Here is a 19,383-nt window from a genome sequence, read left to right as displayed (position 1 = left end):
CAGCTTGATCATCCATCTGAATTCTGTTTCTTGGTCTGTGTGTAACCAGAGTCAACTGCTTTTTCAACACTACCACTGGCATATTGTTACACTTTTGATGGCCTCATGCATTAACTTTGGCTGGGATGCTTCTTCAAAACATGCAAAAATGAATGAAAGAGACACATTTTAGAATTCAGCAGCTTTAAAACTGAACATATTTCAACATGGCTCCAGTCAGGAGTATGGTGCCTCCTTGGTTGGAGGTTAGCAAGCCTGCGTTCGAGACCCGAATGTTTTTGTGTGGCAGGGTGAGGTTTCGTCCTTCGCTCCCTGCTGGGGACATGATAGGAGCCCCCAACAAGGCAATCCTTACAAGCCAGAAGCTCCTCGGTGCTTCTGATATGAGTGCAAAACAATAAATAAAAAAATAATAAAAAAGGCTGAAATCAATGTGCAACTGCTATCTAAATAAATTATACCGGTACTTTTCAATTTTTATAACAAATATATCTGCACAAGCAAATCAAGTTGTACATAATACAAATTTTAAACAACTAAGTTATTTTTAAAATTCTAATTGGCCTCTGAGTTAAGTACTGTGTTTACTTCATTCTCTCGCCAAGTATTTATTTCCCTATCCCCAGACAATTAAAGGAAAGCCTATTATTATTTTTTCCCATTGCTTCAATATTTCTGGAACTGTTGCATTCTTGATAAATTATTTTTGGAGCTTGTATTGGCACCTATGGTGATTATGTGGCAGAATCTGTTTCTATTCAATTTTCAGTTGACATTATGGTCTCGTTGACATAAAGAGCAACACAGCCTACAGTGTATCCAGGGGTGGGATTCACATTTTTTAACAACCGGTTCTGTGGGCATGGCTTAGTTGGTAGGCATGGCTTGGTGGTCATGTGATTGGCTGGGCGTGGCCAACTCAACATCACTCACATCGAGGCACGCATCTCATCGCCTGGCCTCTCATGACTGTGGGGATGCTGCAACAGTCGTAAGTGTGAAAAATAAGTCACTTTTTTAAAGTGCCATTGTAACTTTGAGTGGTCATCCCACACAAGCAAAGTACCAGCAAAGGAGGGGAAAAAAAACTCCAGAGAAGTTCCTGAGGCAGGAAGTCTAGTCCTGCCAAGAAAGTAATAAGGGTTAACGGAGAGGCAGTTTCTGTAAGCAACACCAGAATGTTTCCTTCCTGCCTTCCTTACAGGATTAGGCCATTAACTTCTTCTAACAACCGGTTCTCTGAACTGCTTAGAATGTTAACAACTGGTTCTAGTGAATAGGTGCAAACTGGTAGAATCCCACCCCTGAGTATACCCCAGTCTTTCTCCTTCTGGAGATCTTGTATACAGAAAGAATTTGTAATTGACAGTTTCTAAAGCTAAGCTAAAATTTGTAAAAAGATTATCCCACTCATCTTATAAGGGTTTTCAGTACAATGAATGTAGAGTCAACATCAGCAACAGAATTGGTGCATATCTGAACATATCAGAAGCATATGCATTTAAGTATTGGATAATTGGAACCCTATTATTTTATTTTAAAAAACACAAGATTAAGTATGAAGACTTAAACACTTTTAGAGTAAGAGCAAGGAGGGCCATGACAGGAAACATGTATTCACCTGGTACCTCCTGAAACAGATGTTGTATAAGCTTCCTCTCTTTAAATTCCCCCTTTATGAAGAGAAAAAGAAAGGGGAAGTACAAGCAGGTGCTAGATAGATTTTTCTTTTTCTGGCTGCCAGTGTCCTTCCTTTTGAAAAGCCACAACTGTTCCCATGGCCATAGAGCATTCCATCCAACTTTTGTTGATGTTAGGTGGGAAGGGATACCCTGTATTCGACCATTCCTTTTCTTTTGTACTCTCTTTGAAGATGCACACTTTGAGGATTAAATTATCCCATATGCCAAGGGTCTTCAAACTTGGCAAGTTTAAGACTTGTGGACTTCAACTCCCAGAATTCCTGAACTAACATGATTGGAGGAGGAATTCTGGGAGTTGAAGTCCACAAGTCTTAAAGCTGTCAGGTTTGAAGACCCCCTGCATATGCAGAGGATTTGCGGAAATGGAATTATGCTGGAGATATTGGTTGGGGACTTTGAGTATTTAAATGTTAAAATGGAGGATCAGGCCAGAAATGACTTACATCCCAGTTGCAATTAAGAGGTTCTTCATTGACTGTCAACCCTTGATGGAAACCAAGTTTCAGGCCAATGAGATTGTAATTTTTAAAAGCCTTGCTCTCAAGAAGCTTTGCTGACTTGATGTATGGAGATAGGAAACTTGGAGATTCCTGCTTTATTCCAGCTGTAAACAGTTGTAAAAATTAGGTTGCCCAACTCCAACATTGGTTATTAGATTGAAACAAATTTATCATTCAAAATGAAAAAAAAAACCTTTAGTAATATTAATGTGACTGTTCTCTATGTACTGTAAATCTGAAGTAGACAGTATATGTAGATATCAGCAATATGGAATTATATAAATGACTGGAAATCATTTAATTGATAAAATTAAAAGTTTTAAAAAACAAAAAGAATAGTTCATTGGGAACCTAAAGGAAATTAATATGGCTTTCGAGAGATAAATGTTCTACAAAGAAGATGACATATCTAAAAAGTTGATATTTCTGCTAACTTGGGGAGTTGCATCTACAGCTAATCTTAGAAACTAGATGGGTTCATTTTAAGAGAAAAGCAATATTCTAGTTTTTGTTTTTAAGATTTTAAAGATGAACACCAACACTGGAAATTGGTATCAAAACAAACTATTGTGACCTGTTATTGTAATAGCTTACCCACTAATTCTGTTCACTTTTTTTTTAAACTTTAGTCAGAAGGATCCAAGTTACAGAAAGATCTCCGGACCTACCTGACTTCAGTTAAAGGTAATACTTCCAATTATAGTCCTACTGTTTTTGCATGATCTCCTGGAAAGTAAATTCTAGAAGCCACTATTAAGGCTTATCTTACTTGCTTTTGTTTATTGCTGCTAGGTAGTACTATCTGCATTACTTTAGAAAGTTATAATTATGGAACTAGGTAATGGTTGGAATATAGTGGAGGTTAAGAAAAATTTGGAGCAGCCAAATATTATTTATTTCCTAGGGATGTGCTACAGATGGATTCTACTAATATTTTACAAATGCTTCAAGCTATGTCTTGTTTCATCAATTAGGATAGTAAGAGGATAATAAAGAATAGGGGAGATGCTCTATTAGGCTATTAGGCATACAATTAGGTCCCATGATGGTTAAAAAAAATGAGCACCAGGTTTGAAAGCTTGGAGTTAGTCATTTGCTTAATAACAAGTAAATGACATATCTTATACTTTTCAGTTTTCAAGAAGCAGGAGAGATAAGCAATCATAATGCAAATCTCTTTCTGACGGGATCGTGTTCCCTCCTTTTAATTTTGTTCTTACTTTCTTAAAAAAGCTCCACAAAACATAGCTCAGACTAATTATATCAATAGATAGCAATTCCTATTTTAATTATACTATGGTCAGAAACTAGAAACTAGCCATTTAAAAAAGGAACTTAATTTCACTCGTTTATTAAAGAAATAAATTAAATAAAAAATGTTAAATCACAAGGGAGTTGATGTGTGTGACCAAGTTTTTTGGTTCATCTATTTTCTTCTTGTTGGAAAACAAATATTATGAATATTAGCAAGTCCTTTATATGTGAGCAAGGTTTTTGCTTGGGTTTTTCTTTGGGGGTGAGGGGGTGAATAATTATTTGGGTGCTATTATGTCATTCTTTTCTATTTCAAAGCAATGCATGAAGCCTCCAAGAGACTTACAGAATGTTTGCAAGATGTATATGAACCTGACTGGCCAGGAAGGGATGACACTAACAAAATAGGAGAGGTGAGGTTTCGATTTCTCACGCATTAGCATGATAAATATATTGTGATCTCAAATTTGTGGAGACAGCAAATGTTAAATTGATTTGGGTGATATGCAATATTGCTGAGCCATAGTGCAGTGTTACACAAATGAATGTGCTTATATCTTAGGCTTGCATATTCTGCCACAAGGAAAAGAAGAGAAGCCATTACTTCCTCTTGATGACTTATCAGTTGGTTTACAAAGTGTTAATTTATTGAAAGATGCCATGGTCATATGCCTTGATTTAATTCTGCTTTGTTTTAATGAACCGTGGTTTGAATTAATTACAGCTTGTCTTTGTTGTAGAATAAAGTTTTGGGGTTAGAAGATGGTGTTTACAATCTTCTCCTTGTGCCTATTGTAGCAAAGCAGGAATGAGGGGGTATTCAAGGAAAAATTCTGAGCTGGCTATTTTTTACTACGCTTATCTATTGTGCACAAATCATGCACAAATCGTGCCAGTTATGATACAATGATATCCTTTTTCCGATACCAAAAATTCCACACAACAAGAAGCAAATAGCATATCTCTTTCATTCACAGCTGGACAGTATGAAACCAGACGGAGGGAACTGTACTGATCCCGAGTATCTAGAAATAATATTTTCCAACTTAATGTGAATGCTAGACACTAGCTGATATTGTAGCTGCTTAGAAAAAAGCAATAGTGAATTGATGGAACCCATCTATCTCATAAAATCCAAACTACTGTAAGATAGGGAAAAAGGCATAGTAACATTTGTCATATAGCAAATATTCCAAGTAAATCTTTTGTTCATGGTGAGTTGAAATTCATCAGTTAGAGCTTTCTTTGTTGTATAAAACAGGTGTCCCCAACCAGGGGTGGGCTTCAAAGTTTTTAGCAAAGGATTCTCTGTCCGATTGCTGGGTGGGCGTGGCTATGGTGGGCATGGCCTAGTCAACCTTCTGCATCATGGTGGGGGGCGTTTTTGCCCTCCCTAGGCTCCGGAGGCTTTCCTTGGGCTCATTTCCGATCTTCCTGAACTTCCGGGAGGCTCGTTTTTTGCCCTCCCCGAGCCCTGCACTTACCTGCATCCAAAACAGGCCGTGTGGTGACTCCTGGGAGGGGTGGGGATGGGTGGGCAGGGCCAGCCAGGAGTGGGATTTAGGGGTTCTCCAAACTGCACAGAATCTTAGCTAGGGGTTAGCTTGTGAACCCCAGCAGCCCACCCCTGTTTCCAACCCCAAGAATTGATCCATGGCCTCATAGGAACTGAGCCACACAGCTATCAATGAGTGGCAGGCAAATGAGTGAAATGGAAACCATTCCCCTTGCCCCGGTCTGTGGAAAAACTGTTTTCCACTATTCCAGTCCCTGGTTCCAAAAAAGTTGGGGGCCGCTGGCGTAGAAGATGCACAAAACTAGTATCTTTGTCCAACTCTTAAATAATTGTAGCTATTACAATTGTCTAGAAAACAAAAACTTCCCAATTTTAGGAATAGATCCTAAGGGTGTTACACAAATGCATACTAAAAAAGGAAGCTTGACCTGCATAATGCACAGATAACCCAACTCTTCCCACATTTCTCCTATTCTCTTCCAGAACAATGACCTGCTTTGGACAGACTTCCATCAGAAACTGGTAGATCAGGCACTGCTGACTATGGACACCTATCTTGGCCAGTTCCCAGACATAAAGGTATGGGTCTCATAAAATTTTGGTCTACCTTAAATTCCCTTTGGAAGGCGAAAGCCACATTAGCAGTGAAACAAAAGAAGGAGTGTTTAAAAAGACAGTAATAAATGTGGGGCCACCTAATATAACAGATACCCCTGCCTTACATTTTCATCTTCATGAGCATAGGAGAGCTTGAGGATTTTTAAGAAAAATATTGTTGCATTTATTCTGTTTCAAAAGGCCTTTTAAAACTAATATTCATACCAAAATGTGCAATCCAGAATTAAGTATTTATAATAGTATTTGAGGTGGGGGCTGAGGCACTGAGCAGATTCTGGCCAGCTAACTGTTGGAGGCCTCTACTCCAGAGCCTGCTCACTGATTTAGCTCTGGCACCCTTGTCCATTAATAGGATGTCAGCTGATTGTTGGAAATAGGCTCTGGCTGATGAATATAGGGAGGCTGCATAACCCACTGGGAGGACTTCCATTGACCAGCAGTGGTTTCTAGAGCCACACTTCCAGAACCACTAATGTAAGGAATTCTACACTCTCTGCAAGGTAGAAGATATTTATTTTGGGAAAAATGTATATATGGATTGGTGCATTAGGCTCACAGGCACCCATCCTGTTCTTCAGCCTCTTTGTAATAAACATACCTGATATACAGAATTTTACAAAGTCCTTTCATATTCTCTTGGATGCAACTTATAGAGTGGCTTATAATGATAATATAATTTGTATTCCGCATTTGACTACCATCCAAAAAATTATGAAGTGAATAAAAATACATTTAAGATAGTCAAATGATAAAATAGAAAGCTGACAATAATAGAACTGAAATAGAAATATGTAAAGAAAACAAGATTACTGAAGTCCTATATTTATCTCTTTTTGATTGCTAAGAGTCAACAATGACATAATCAATCAATTAATCATTCAATAGTTGTCCAAATGGTGAATCTTAGAGTATCAATAACAATGTTTTTGTTCTAAATGAAATAGAGTAATTGAAGTAGCTTGATTTATTTTATTCAAAATATAAAACTTAATAAAACCATACAATGCAAGTCACATCAGAAACCATTGTTCAATATGATGAAAAAACCCTTCTATGTTCTGAATGGATCGTAAGTACTATTGGGCTTCACACTTTTAACATGCACAAATATTTTCTTATTTATAATTCCTTGTTTTCATTTTTTTAGTAATATATTTTGGAAAACAGAAGTTTGGTTTTTGCTGTGGAAAACTGGCTCTAATTTTTTATTGTCTCGTGACCTTAAGCTAATGAAAAATTAGCATGGTATCTATATTAGTCTTTCTTTCCTGTTTCATTTCTCAAAGTTCCCAAAGCAAAAATGCATCAGCAACAACAAGGTGTTCTTTTAAGTGCTATTTTACTACTGTCACTCTAGGAACAATATACAATATTCAGAGTGTGCAAAAAGTTCATTCAACTGAAGATGCAATATGTTATGTATGCATCATAATAATTTAAGTAGTTCCATTTCTTTCAGTTTTTTAAAGAAATGACATAGAATGATATAGAAAGGAATTTTGAAAAGAACACAAACATCTATGTTTCAAATTAAAATACTTTAGAAGAGAGACATACTTGAGTAAAAATATTAAGGCATTAGGATTAGTGTTGCGTTAAGGAGGAAATGGGAAAGCTGTAAGGTGAAGTTGTACAGTATAAAGTCATTGTATCTCATGTCAACTTCTCTCAGAAGGTTAATCTGAAGATAAAAACACAATAATGTGGGGCTCCAACCTTCCACTCAGCCAGCTAATACTCCATCCAGATAACTGGTAGAAAGAAAAAACTCCAACCCTCTCCTTTCGTTACCATTAGTGCATTTGCCAATTGGTGAGTGTGTCTGTGAGTGTAGGTCTGTGCATTGGAAATTTCAGGATATACATTGGGAGAAAAGTTGAAACAATTTACATTGATCTTAGATAGATTTCAGGAGCTTGATTACAAGACAGTTGCTCGTTGGTTACGTAATTGGCAGAATATATATACATTGGTCTATCAATAATGTTACTTCACGGCTCTGGTGTTCTTCTCACATCTCCTTTCAGTCCCGCATTGCTAAACGGGGAAGAAAACTTGTAGACTATGACAGTGCCAGGCATCATTATGAATCTCTTCAAACTGCAAAGAAGAAAGATGATGCTAAAATTGCCAAGGTAAAAAGCCCTTGTAAGAGGTGGTATAGCTACTTTCTCTCTATTTGTTCTGAATCAAGTTATTTAGGGTATTTGTGTATCTCTCTCTCTCTCTCTCTCTCTCTCCCTCCCTCCCTCCCTCCCGCCCTCCCCCCTCTCTCTCTCTCTCTCTCTCTCCTTTTTGTTGTTAGAAGTAAAAAAAAACAAAGTACCCAAACTTTAGAATCCCTAACAAACATGATTTTATCTTATGATTAAAACGATGTAAAAACTATTATTTACAGCTGAAATGGAAAATCTACTGTGTCAATGCTAAAAGGAAAATAAAAACTAAATGAGGAAACAAGAAGCCTTAGAGCCTAGTGGGTGGAAAAACTTAGTGTAGAAAGTGCTCTATTAGTATTCCTTTACTCCTGCATTAATGAAGCATTTAGGGATTTTGGCTAATCTACACTTCTCTGATTGGACTGCTTGTGTCATGGGGCAAAATGATTTTGCTCGCAAAAATTGATCAGGCTTTTTCTGGTGAGAGGCATCTGCCTTTTTGAATGGAAATAAATGCTCTGTGTTTTTATCAATGACCATGGCAGAGACTGCTGATGACACAAATTAAGGATATCAGCAGAAGTGATTTTGTGAAATTCAGATTAAACATTTTCTCAATCAAGCTTCTCTCTCTGACTATTGTTCCTTGTGCTCTGAAAAATCTAATCATATCACTAATGGAGGGGGGGATATTTTTCAATTCTGTAAAGTCCTCAGTTCATTTTAAATGATCTGCTCTAAGATCTTATGGATGTTTAAATAAGTGCTATTGTGGTTAATGCAAATTATTCCCACCTTAGATTTAGACAGTTGTCACCCTCTGATGTTTAAATCAAATGCTACAAAATATGAATAATCTGCATGGCTGTTATAATGAAGTTGTCTTTTAATCTTGGCTCCTTTTGAAGTTGCTAATGACCTATGAAGAGAGACTAAGTAAGGTTGGATTGTGTTGCTTTCTACATGACTAACCAATTCTTCTCTGTTGCTCTCTGCAGCTGGAGTGTTTATAAGCTGTGCTCACTCTGGAGGTCATTGATCATTCTGTGGAGCATTAATTACTGCTATATTTAGCATGTCATATAGGATTCATCCTTGACTTATCACTTAATACTGACTTCTTCTGTTTGTTGTTGTTGTTGTTGGGATGATTGGTTCATCCTGACCTTTATTATTTGATTTTTTTTTAAAAAAGTAATTCTCAAAAAGTGTCTGTTTTCTTCTTGTCTTTGTCCTGGATATGCTCTTGCCCAGCCTGTTTCGTTGCTTGAGAAAGCCACGCCTCAGTGGTGCCAAGGGAAGCTACAAGCGCATCTCGTAGCTCAAACTAACCTGCTGCGGAATCAGGTGATAGTCCAGCCTGCCTTGCTGTCTAACCCCGCATGTGCTATTTCTGGCTGAAGCTCTCTTCTGTGCTTATTCCCCAGGCAGCGTTCACTCTAACCTCTCCTAGAAGGTTTCTTTTCTCTGGGAGGAATGTTGACTTAAAATTCAGACTTCTTGAAGCCAAAAACATATTTGAGAAGGCGATGTAGTTTCTCTGATTTTGCATTCCCCTAGATTAATAATACTTGGTACCTTGGTCTTCATCAGCAATTAAATGTAGGTTGTATCCAGTGAGAAGATAGGATAGAAGGTGGGGGAGTGGCTCCAGTAGTTACTATTTAATTTGTGTGTGGCAACTGGTTTTGCTTAATTAGAAGTAGTGTTCCTCTAGGACAGGGGTGTCAAACTCGATTTCATTGAGGGCCGCATTGGGGTTGTGTCTGGGATGGGATGGGGTGGGGTGGGGTGGTTAGGAGGGGCATGGAGGGGCATGGCCAGCTCAAAGTCACTCGGGTCAGGAGCTCCTTTGGTAGCCTGAGTGCTCTGCCAGCGAAAATGGGCTCCTGAACTCCATTTCTGGCTGTGACAGCCTCCTGCAACCCTCTGCCAGCAAAAATGGAGCTCATGAGGGCTGCACGCTTCATTTTTGCTGGCGGAGGCATCACTGGGCACCCCGTCAGGGCCACATCTGGCCTCCAGGCATTGAATTTGACACCTCTGGCCTAGGAGTTTCTAATTGCTCAATCATGATCCAATGTTTCTGGATTCTGAGATCTATGGATGACAAGGAGGAGAGGCAAGTATATACCTACATATTATACAATAGTCTCTTCTTGTTATTATAGTATATTTTCTTATACTCAGTCCTTATAAAAGGTTTTGTAGCAAGGCTTATTATTTTGATTAACTCACCAACTCTTAAAGTCCTTCACTCTCACCCAAATTTTAGGCTGGTTGACCATAGTTCTTGGTCAACAGTTACTCTTCTCTTTCATTCACTCAGCCCTTAAATCCCAGGATTGTTCTATTCTCATGTCTCTTTCCCTTCACCACTCTCTATGTAATAAGCAAGGAGAAGAGGATCTGCAGCTGCAGCTGCCAAAAAAGCCAACACAGTCCTAGGCTGTATTAACAGAGGGATGGAATCAAGATCATGTGAATTGTTAATACCATTTTATAATGTCTTGGTAAGACCACTAAAACATTGGTTTTGGTCACCATAATGTAAAAAAGATTTTGAGACTCTAAAAAGAGTGCAGAGAAGAACAACAAATATTAGGGGACTGGGGGCCAAAATGTATAAAAAATGGTTGCTGGAAGGACTAGGGATGACATGATAGAGTGTTCCAATATCTCAGGGGCTGCCACAAAGAAGAGGGAGTCAAGCTATTCTCCAAAGCATCTGAAGGCAGAACAAAAAGCAATGGATGGAAACTCTAAGAGAGAGGCTAGAACTAAGGAGAAATTTCCTGACAGAATAATTAATCAGTGGAACAACTTGCCTTCAGAAGTTGTGAATGCTCCAACCCTGGAAGTTGTAAAGAGATTGGACAACCATTTGTCTGAAATGTTTTGGGTTTCCTGTCTGAAATGGTACAAGTGGTTGGACTAGAAGACCTCTAAGGTCCCTTCCAACTCTCTTATTTTGTTGTTTTAAAGTTCCCTGTATGGGCTTCTTTCTGGTTTTCAGCTTCTGTTTGTTAGATATTATTTTATAGCTTAACTTTTTATAAAATCCAGATGTTTTTTAAATAAATGTATAACAAGCTTTACGTCTATAATTTTGAAGTCTTGTTCTGCTTTATGATTAAAAATGTCTCTGGACAATGTAGCCTTTCCTCTAAAATCATTTGAAGAATAACGTGCCAGTAAATAAAACCCTGCCAAAAACTTTGAACATCCAAAAGCCTTATGGGAAACAACATGGTAATAAGTGAATAAGAGTTATCAGATGTCTGTTTTCCATGAGGAACAGAAATAAAGACCAGGGTAGTATATTGTGTTTTAACAAAGGACACACTTGCAAAGTGTGTCCATTAAATGAAGCAAGGAACTAAATAAAAGAAAAAAAAGAGCAAATATTGGAGGCCATAACTTATTGTTTTGAACTAAAGAAACCAGTTTCCTTTTTTGTGGCTTGTCTGAGCTGATCAGTGAATTAGTTTAATTAACTGCTGGATACTTTAAACCCAGCTTCTCAAATTCCAGATGGCTTGGATTACTATCAGTCCTGACCACTGGCTATATTAATTTGGACTGATGAGAATTTTGGGTGGTCTGTATCTGGATTGAAACAGGTCTTTAGCCCAGATGTGTGTTCCAGCATTTCTTTGGGGAAAGAGTGTGCCAAAATTCAAACATCATCAGTGGTAGCTAAGGGGAGGTAGGAAAAATATGTCACTGGGAATAGTGGGTGAATTGGTTAGATTTGCAGCTGTTGAAACCAAGGAAGTTGTCGTTATTGGTGGTGGCTAAGGAAAGGTAGACAAAAGAACATCGTAGAAGGATTAGGATTAGGGATGCAGTGGCTCAGTGGCTAAGACGCTGAATTTGTCGATCAGAAAGGTTGGCAGTTCGGTGGTTCGAATCCCTAGCACCGCATAATGGGGTGAGCTCCCATTACTTGTCCCAGCTTCTGCCAACGTAGCAGTTCGAAAACATGTAAAAATGCAAGTAGAAAAATAGGGACCACCTTTGGCATTTAGTCATGCTGGCCACATGACCACAGAAATGTCTTCGGACAGTGCTGGCTCTTTGGCTTTGTAACGGAGGTGAGCACCGCCCCCTAGAGCTGGAAATGACTAGCATGTAGGATTAGATGGATTGAATTGGCTTGAAACCAATTGGCTTCAAATATGACAGACAAACTTGGCAACTTTAAGACTTGTGGACTTCAACTCCCAGAATTCCTCAGCCAGCATAGCTGAAGTCCACAAGTCTTAAAGTTGCCAAGTTTGGGGACCCCTGAAATATGACATAGCCAAGCGACTTCCTGTCTCCAATCTCCACAGCGTTTCCCCTCCTTTACTCCCCCTTAACCACTCCTAATGTCCACCTGGGAATGGTTCATCTGAACTTCTAAATTTCAGGTTCAAAACATTCAAAACAAACATATGGTTTATGTATGTTATAGAATGAGTTTCCTTTGGTAAGTGAGCTAATTTTTAATTCCTCGTTTCTTGCCATAATCTCTATCTAAGATAGGCAATAAATGACATGGAGGTAGATTTACATTTTTTCTATAAGAAAGATGAGGGGAGGTGTTTCAAGAGAGTAGAAATAAATGATCACTCTAGCTGTGTTCTCTTTTGGAATATATTTCAGAAGGTTGATGAGTTAAATTGCTTAAGACAGCAAATTCCTGTCTTCCTACAACCCCATTGAAATGCTAACTAAAAGCGTACAGAGGATTTCTTTGTACAATTGGCCCTGATTCAACTATGTATAAAGAAATTCTTTTTCTTTATGTTCATGACTCAAATGGGCAGCTGATTCATTTTGCTGAGTTTTGGAATTCTTCAGCAGGATGAAAATAAGTCACACTGAAATCTAATATTTAAAAAAAATCAAATTAAAAAAATATAAATCTGCAGAGGTTGGCACCTGAAATTTGAATGAATCCAGATGACATAAACAAGTAGTTTATATGTTAGCAAATGGTACAGAGGTGACATATATTGCTAAAACACTGACTAATAGGATTAGTATCTTAAAAGATTAAAAATTACATGGATATAAAAAGTCTAGAAAAGGCAGATCGCTGAGGTGACTTGTTCTACAGAAACTTCACCCCCAAAGTATTGATTAGTTTCTGAGTTATATTTGATAAGTTAAAAAAAAGGCAAATTGAAAGAACTATTGTGGTCCAATGAATAGTGCTTGTTCATGGAATTAAAATGCTTGCTTGCATAGCTGTTTATTGTAAGATTTATATATCACTTCAATCCAAACAGCTTTAAGCAATACATATCAGAGTATATATCAACAAAGATGACACATCATATAGAAACAATGATATTAAAACATATCCAATTTTTCAGAAATGTCTTGAAGGGTTTCCTGTTAATTGATCAAATTCCATTTCTGCCGTTTCCCATACAATTTCTCAACTGTTGTAAAAACAGAATTGTATAAAGTTGCCACAAGATCTATGTAGCAAGCTAGAATTTGTGCATGATATTCTTGGTGAGATTTATTTTTGATTCCTTTTTTGCCTGTTCAGTTTTGTATTGTATTGCTTTGTATAGCAAAGCAATATTTTTATATTTTATATTATTTTCATTAATTTGCCTTAAGATAAAGAGACAAATAATTATCATAATAACTATTTTGTTGAGTGCTGCCAAGGGGACTCCCATGGAAAACCATAGTATTGCAATTGGGTTTTAGAGCCTCTTATTGTTTCTTCATAGAGTGAACGTTGCCTTGGGTATTTCTGTCTCACAATATTGGGATATTTCAATGTAGATATCAACTTTTTAGATCTTAGAGCATGAATAATTCTGTCTGCTGAAAATGTAAAAGTAGACTAGCTCAGTATTAAGATTCCAAGTAATAATGTTCTATACAGTTTGTTTACTCCAAACCCCCAACTTTGCTATTAATTTCTGTTCATTGCTTAATTCAAGTATTCATCAATATCAAATCCTGTGACACTCTGCCCTCATTCTTAGAAAATCCCCAATCAGGCACCAGGCTAATATAGAATATATCTTAGCATATATCTTCACAAAGAAAATATATTTCTCCTTTAACCAAAGAATCTGATTTGTGTTGCTTCTATTAGCACCTTATAAGAATGATTAAAGTTTTCTGAGAATTTCTTTTCAAGGACAGAGGCCTGTATATATTTATTAGGGACCTCTTAACATTCCTGCCATTGATTGGCATATAAGCAGTTTCTTTTTTCTTCTTGCTACTGAATTGGTAAGAATCCAGCTTCAGTATTTATCCATATTATGGTAGACCATAAATGATATAAAATGAAACCTCTGTGCATTTACTGCTTAAATATTCTATTTCGCCAGTCTATAGATACATATATCCCCACTGCTTGCACTTTGGTAGGCTCTTTAAAACTTTGTGCTAGTGCTAATCATCTGGGGAGTATCAAACATTTTTATTAGTTTTACTCTGAACTGAATATTGCATAATTGCATTACCATAGAATTCCAGAAGTCTGTGTATATGTAATAATCCTTAGTGGTATGCAGACCACCATTTCCAACATTCTTGACAATGTGTTCTGGGAATGAACTAGAGTAAGAGGTAGCTTTGTAGAAATGGCTTTTGTAACTCCCCATATTAGCCACATAACCCGTTTCCATTTCTGCAGTCACATACTGGATTTCTCACATTTATTGGGAACAGATGGCCTGCATCTGAGGCCATCTGAGGAAGTAGAAGGCAATGTAGAACACTTCTATCAGCTCGAGGTGCAAGTGGACTTTAACTGGCATTCTAATGAGGCCAATATCAGTTTATCTTTGTACAAAGTAGACATCAGTTTTTCTTTATAGTGACCAAAGCTTAGTTGTCAGGATCTTCTCCCTCAGTCCTCAGTGAGAAAGAGATGGATTTATGGGATCTTGACCAGCTTTGTCAAACCTTGAAAGGTAAGAATACTGGGCTCCTGGGAAAATTGAGGTATTGTTACCACCTCCATTTGTTTGCATTAACAACCTGCTTAGTTTGCCAGCCCATATCCTAGTAAATGTATTCTAGATCTCCATATATACTACATGTAAACTCTCTTCTGAATGATTGCATATGGGTTTGTTGATACCCTACAGGCTGAAGAAGAATTAGTAAAAGCCCAGAAAGTATTTGAAGAGATGAATATTGATCTTCAGGAAGAACTGCCTTCACTATGGAATAGGTGAGCACTGAAAAAAATGCTCTTTATTCTACCTATGGTATATATTTCTGGAATGAAGCTGAGGGTCTCGGTGGAGGAATTTACAAGATCTTGATTGGTTTTTGATCCAATGAAGCTCAACCAAAGTATTCTGTCCATGCTGTTTCTTTTGCTAAATCACATATTCCATCCTGCAGCAGGAGTCGAGGACATGAAAGCTGATTAGCGAGTGGGGTAAAGTTGAAGGATAAACATCTGCCTATATCTCTATTGACTTGTACTGTTTTATTTTCTAGTCGTGTTGGTTTCTATGTCAACACATTCCAGAGTATTGCTGGCTTAGAAGAGAATTTTCATAAGGAAATGGGCAAGGTAAAGTTGCAAGGCATTCTTCTTCCTATTGGTATACATAGTTCTCCATCCTTTTTTTTATTAGAAGGCAATAGTGTTAGCTGATGATGCTCAGGGATGCTGACACAGTTCTTAAATAACTGTTAAGGTACCCCTTCTGAAAACAGACTAGGCCATATTTTGAAGGCATTATCAGTAGCAATCTTCTGGAAGATAAACAGTTCCAAGTTTGGATAGTGCCTAAAACTGCCTCGGTATATTATGCATGCTTCCTTAAGATCTATTAGTGAAAAAATATGAGAGGAAAAAAAAAAAGATCATTATATGAGGCCCTACTTCCTTGTTTTTCTATAGATCTACTTTTTTGTAGGTCAGATGACTTCTATCCATCAATTTATATTACGATTTGGAAGGCTGGAGCCAATGCCCTTATATGTGTGAAAGCTTATCAATGATTAAACTCAGTGGTTAATGGTGTATATACTACTAATATATACAGTTTTTAACTGATGAAACTACTCAGTTGCTTTTCAAAAATTGCTTGCCAGTGAAACATATTCTGAATTTCTAGTGACTGTGCCATATTTTACTTCAATATCATGGATAAAGAATTTACCCCTTCAGAGCAGCATAAATGATCTTTCTCTTCCCTTGTACAAATAACTTGACAAGGAATCAGGAAGACCACAGTTTAAAAGAGGAAATTAAAAGAAGGAAATTATATGCATTGGTTTACATAAACCTGTAACTTAATCATCTTTGCTTAGAATTTAAAATCCTGTACCAGGCAATAGAAAAAGCAGGTTGGAACATGTCAAAATTTAAAGGAGAATATATAAGGGGTGTCAAATGACTAGATACAAATTGTCAAAAGGTATATTAAGAGGAAAGTGGTAAAGTTGTTGAAAGATTCTACCAATCTTTCAACAAGGAGTTCAGGTTTGTATAATATAAACTTTCAAGGCAGATATTGCCTGGTTCCATGCCTTTGCATTAATGAGACTTCCAAAAAGGGTCCTAAAAACTAGACACTCCAAGGAGGGAATTTGTATAGCTCATGTTTTGCTCATATTTCTAAGCTATTATATAGATATATATTTAAGTATTATGTACTGTGAGCCACAGAAGATTTAATAGTATGGATGGCAATGTACAGTAAGCTTAATGAAATTGTCAACTTACATGGTATTTGATCCATTGATTTGATCAAATGGATGTCGTAGCCAGACATTCAAAAGTAATCCACCAAAATAGACATTTTTCAGCTAAGAAAACATATTCCTGTCACAGTTCAGCTAAGGCATTTAAAGTCTTTACAACAAGTGAGAAAAACAGAGAGGTGGACTACTAATAGCTAAGCTGAACTGAAGTTTCACATTGTTTACAGTGTGAGTATACTTTCCCATAGCAGACAGTGTGGGTATACTTTCCCATAACTTATGGGAGCAATTTGAATATAGAAGTGCCAGAACCAGGCCACATTAACACTTATCAAAAGTGCTTTCCATTCTACCAACAGCAGAACAGTTTATGAGATAAAACCCTGACTAGTCTGTTTCTCTGGGGTAATCAAAGCTGATCCTGTTTCTTCCATTCCCCACCTCCAGCAAAAGTAATGCCAAAAGATAATCTGCATTTCTTTATAGTCAGATTGGCCCATGGACCTGCTGCAGTGGCTGGCATGGGCTGCAAGCCTAGATGAACTACTTCCCACAGGCTATTTCCACTAGTTTGGCCTGATTTCTTATTTAGTGACAGACTAAGATTGCACAGCAACCTAGGCTGGCAATGGGATGGGAAGATAGAGAGAAGGAAGATGACATTAAGTCCCAATGAGAAATAAAGAGTCTGTATGGATGGAAGAGCCTGGAACAGTACAAATATGTGAGTCAGAGGAGGAGAAAATGAAGAAACATGAACTGAACGTATTATTATCATCTGTGCATATGTCACAGATTTTGCTCATATGACATCTGTTTCAAAAGATGTCCTTAGTGCAGTCAGTGAGGTAATATAAATAAATAGCAGAATCCTTCCCTTAGCAAAATAACCCTCTTTTGGGATCCTGAGTATACCAACATATTTCTAATAGGCTCTTTGTTATACTGACCTGTAATTTCTTTTCCTATTTTGAACTTTTGTTTATTTATTGTCTCAGTTAAACCAAAACCTGAATGATGTCCTTGTGACTCTAGAGAAAGAACATGCAACAAGCACCTATCCTGTTAAAGCTCAGCCAAGGTTAGTATGTGTAAACCAATGTGTAGGTTTATATACAATGCATAGTATAGAATGTAAAAAAAATCTTTATTAAAAGCTGGGCAACAGCACCACATCTGTCTGTCTTATTTTCTAGTATCTTTTGACCATTATATTGTTTCTCTCTCCTTCCATCCCAGGAAATATTCCCACAGTGCTTTTCATGGTTAAATGCCATTTCCCTTTCAGCACCAGAACAAAACCTAGACCAAAATGAGTATGGAGGTATATGTGTTTGTGTGTGTATAATAATTTAACATAAACACATCTTTTAAAAATATACCTACTGGAATGGCAGGAAAAAGGAAGAAATGTTGTAAAAGAGTAGGAACCCCTGCATTTGTTTACTTATGGGTGAATCCTTTAGTTTTCAGATATATTTATCCCTAGATGGGTCTTTTGAAATGTAGCAGTTGACATTTTTATGGAGATACAATGATGGGAAAAATACATTTCAGTTGGGCTAAAGTTTAATTTGCCAGAATTGATTCTGTTATAACATAGTCTTCTTGGCACAATATTCTGATTTCCATATCTTTGTGTACATCAGCGTAAGTATATCTAATAGAACTAATCACATATTCTTTTCCCATTTATCCTTGTCTCCATTTTCCTTCCTCCCTCTGTTGTTTCCTCTGTCAATTTTTAGATTGTAAGCTCCTCGGGGCAGGGACTTGTTGTCTTGTACTGTGTAAAATGCCATGCACATTGATGGTGCTATATAAATAATAATAAATAATAATAAACCATATTCTCAGCTCTGGGGCTAAAGGCTGGCCCTTTGAGCTCCTTGACTCTGTTACTTATGATTTATATTATTAAGGATCACAGCTCCATATCAGATACCCTTTATCACAATTCCGTAAAAAGAGATTAGATTTACACAATAAATGTATCTACAATGTCGACCGTAAGGCTGAATATATTAATAAATCAAGACAGTGCAATTCTGGCATACAGTAATACACAATGGCTACATTTAGATGATCTTGAATGTTGCGGGATCCAATCTGGGTCAGTCATGGGACCAGAGTTTGTGCTGTTCTGTGTGTGATATTTATATGGTGCCTGTTGTATGTGGCTTTTAGATGCTGATTGGGGTGTGTTGATGGCTGGCTTTTAAGTCATTGGCTGTCATTTGTCTGTGCTGCCCAGCCCTTGCCTTCTATGTACTTGATAGGCTGGTGGTAAAACAGCACTCTTGTTGACTGACAAGGGGCCTGTTTCTCAGGCTTCAATCACTTCCCTGGCTGTTTTTGTGCCTGCTTGTCCAATAATCTTAGTAGCTGCAAAGTTGAATGTGTGTCCTTGTTCATTGCAATGTGAGGCTATCAATGAGTTTGGGTCTCCTCATTTAATGTCTCGAACCAATGAGTTCAAGGAGCTACTAAGGTTGTTGGATGAGCAGGCACAAAAACAGCCAGGTTTGAAGATTGAAGCCTGGGAAACAGGCCCCTGGTCAGTCAATAGAAGTGCTGATTTACCATCAGCTTATCAAGTACTTAAAAGGCGACGGGCTGGGCAGCACAATCATAGGACAGCCAACAACTTAAAAGCTAGTCATCAACACACCCTAATCAGCATCTAAAAAGTCGCATACAATAGGCACCATACAAATATCACACACAAAACAGCACAAACCCTCCTAGACAGAAGTTCAGTGGTGGTATTCAGCCAGTTCGCACCGGATCGGGTGAACTGGTAGCTAGGATTGGCATGGGTTGCCGAACCAGTAGTAAGTTCTGGCTGGCCATGCCCCCAACCCAGTTGCCAAGTCACCGCTGGCTTGCTTCCTCTGCCTGCCCGATGCTTGCTCACCCTGCCCACTTAACGCTGGCCC

At 37.7% G+C, this 19,383-nt stretch overlaps 1 protein-coding gene across 31 annotated transcripts in view; it reads left to right on the top strand.

The window, feature by feature from the left end:
- BIN1 (bridging integrator 1) overlaps positions 1-19,383 on the top strand; it is a 107,224-nt gene that overhangs the window by 58,123 nt on the left and 29,718 nt on the right. For 17 of the 31 annotated variants that reach the window (XM_087950331.1, XM_087950323.1, XM_087950324.1 and 14 more), the window contains exons 3-10: positions 2,833-2,887; positions 3,776-3,870; positions 5,457-5,552; positions 7,619-7,726; positions 9,005-9,097; positions 14,869-14,954; positions 15,230-15,305; positions 17,443-17,525. In XM_087950331.1, the coding sequence (XP_087806457.1) occupies positions 2,833-2,887; positions 3,776-3,870; positions 5,457-5,552; positions 7,619-7,726; positions 9,005-9,097; positions 14,869-14,954; positions 15,230-15,305; positions 17,443-17,525 (692 nt within the window). The remainder of the gene's footprint in view (positions 1-2,832; positions 2,888-3,775; positions 3,871-5,456; positions 5,553-7,618; positions 7,727-9,004; positions 9,098-14,868; positions 14,955-15,229; positions 15,306-17,442; positions 17,526-19,383) is intronic. The other 14 variants (XM_026665494.2, XM_087950330.1, XM_087950322.1 and 11 more) reach the window with 1 other exon arrangement.

The sequence above is a fragment of the Notechis scutatus genome, chromosome 1, assembly GCF_049901735.1.
Source record: "Notechis scutatus isolate UNSWTSFEM ecotype Mainland chromosome 1, rNotScu1.2, whole genome shotgun sequence".
NCBI classification, from domain to species: Eukaryota; Metazoa; Chordata; class Lepidosauria; order Squamata; family Elapidae; genus Notechis; species Notechis scutatus.
The sequence above is the reverse complement of the archived record's forward strand: the minus strand, read 5'-3'. Positions and strand labels throughout refer to the sequence as shown.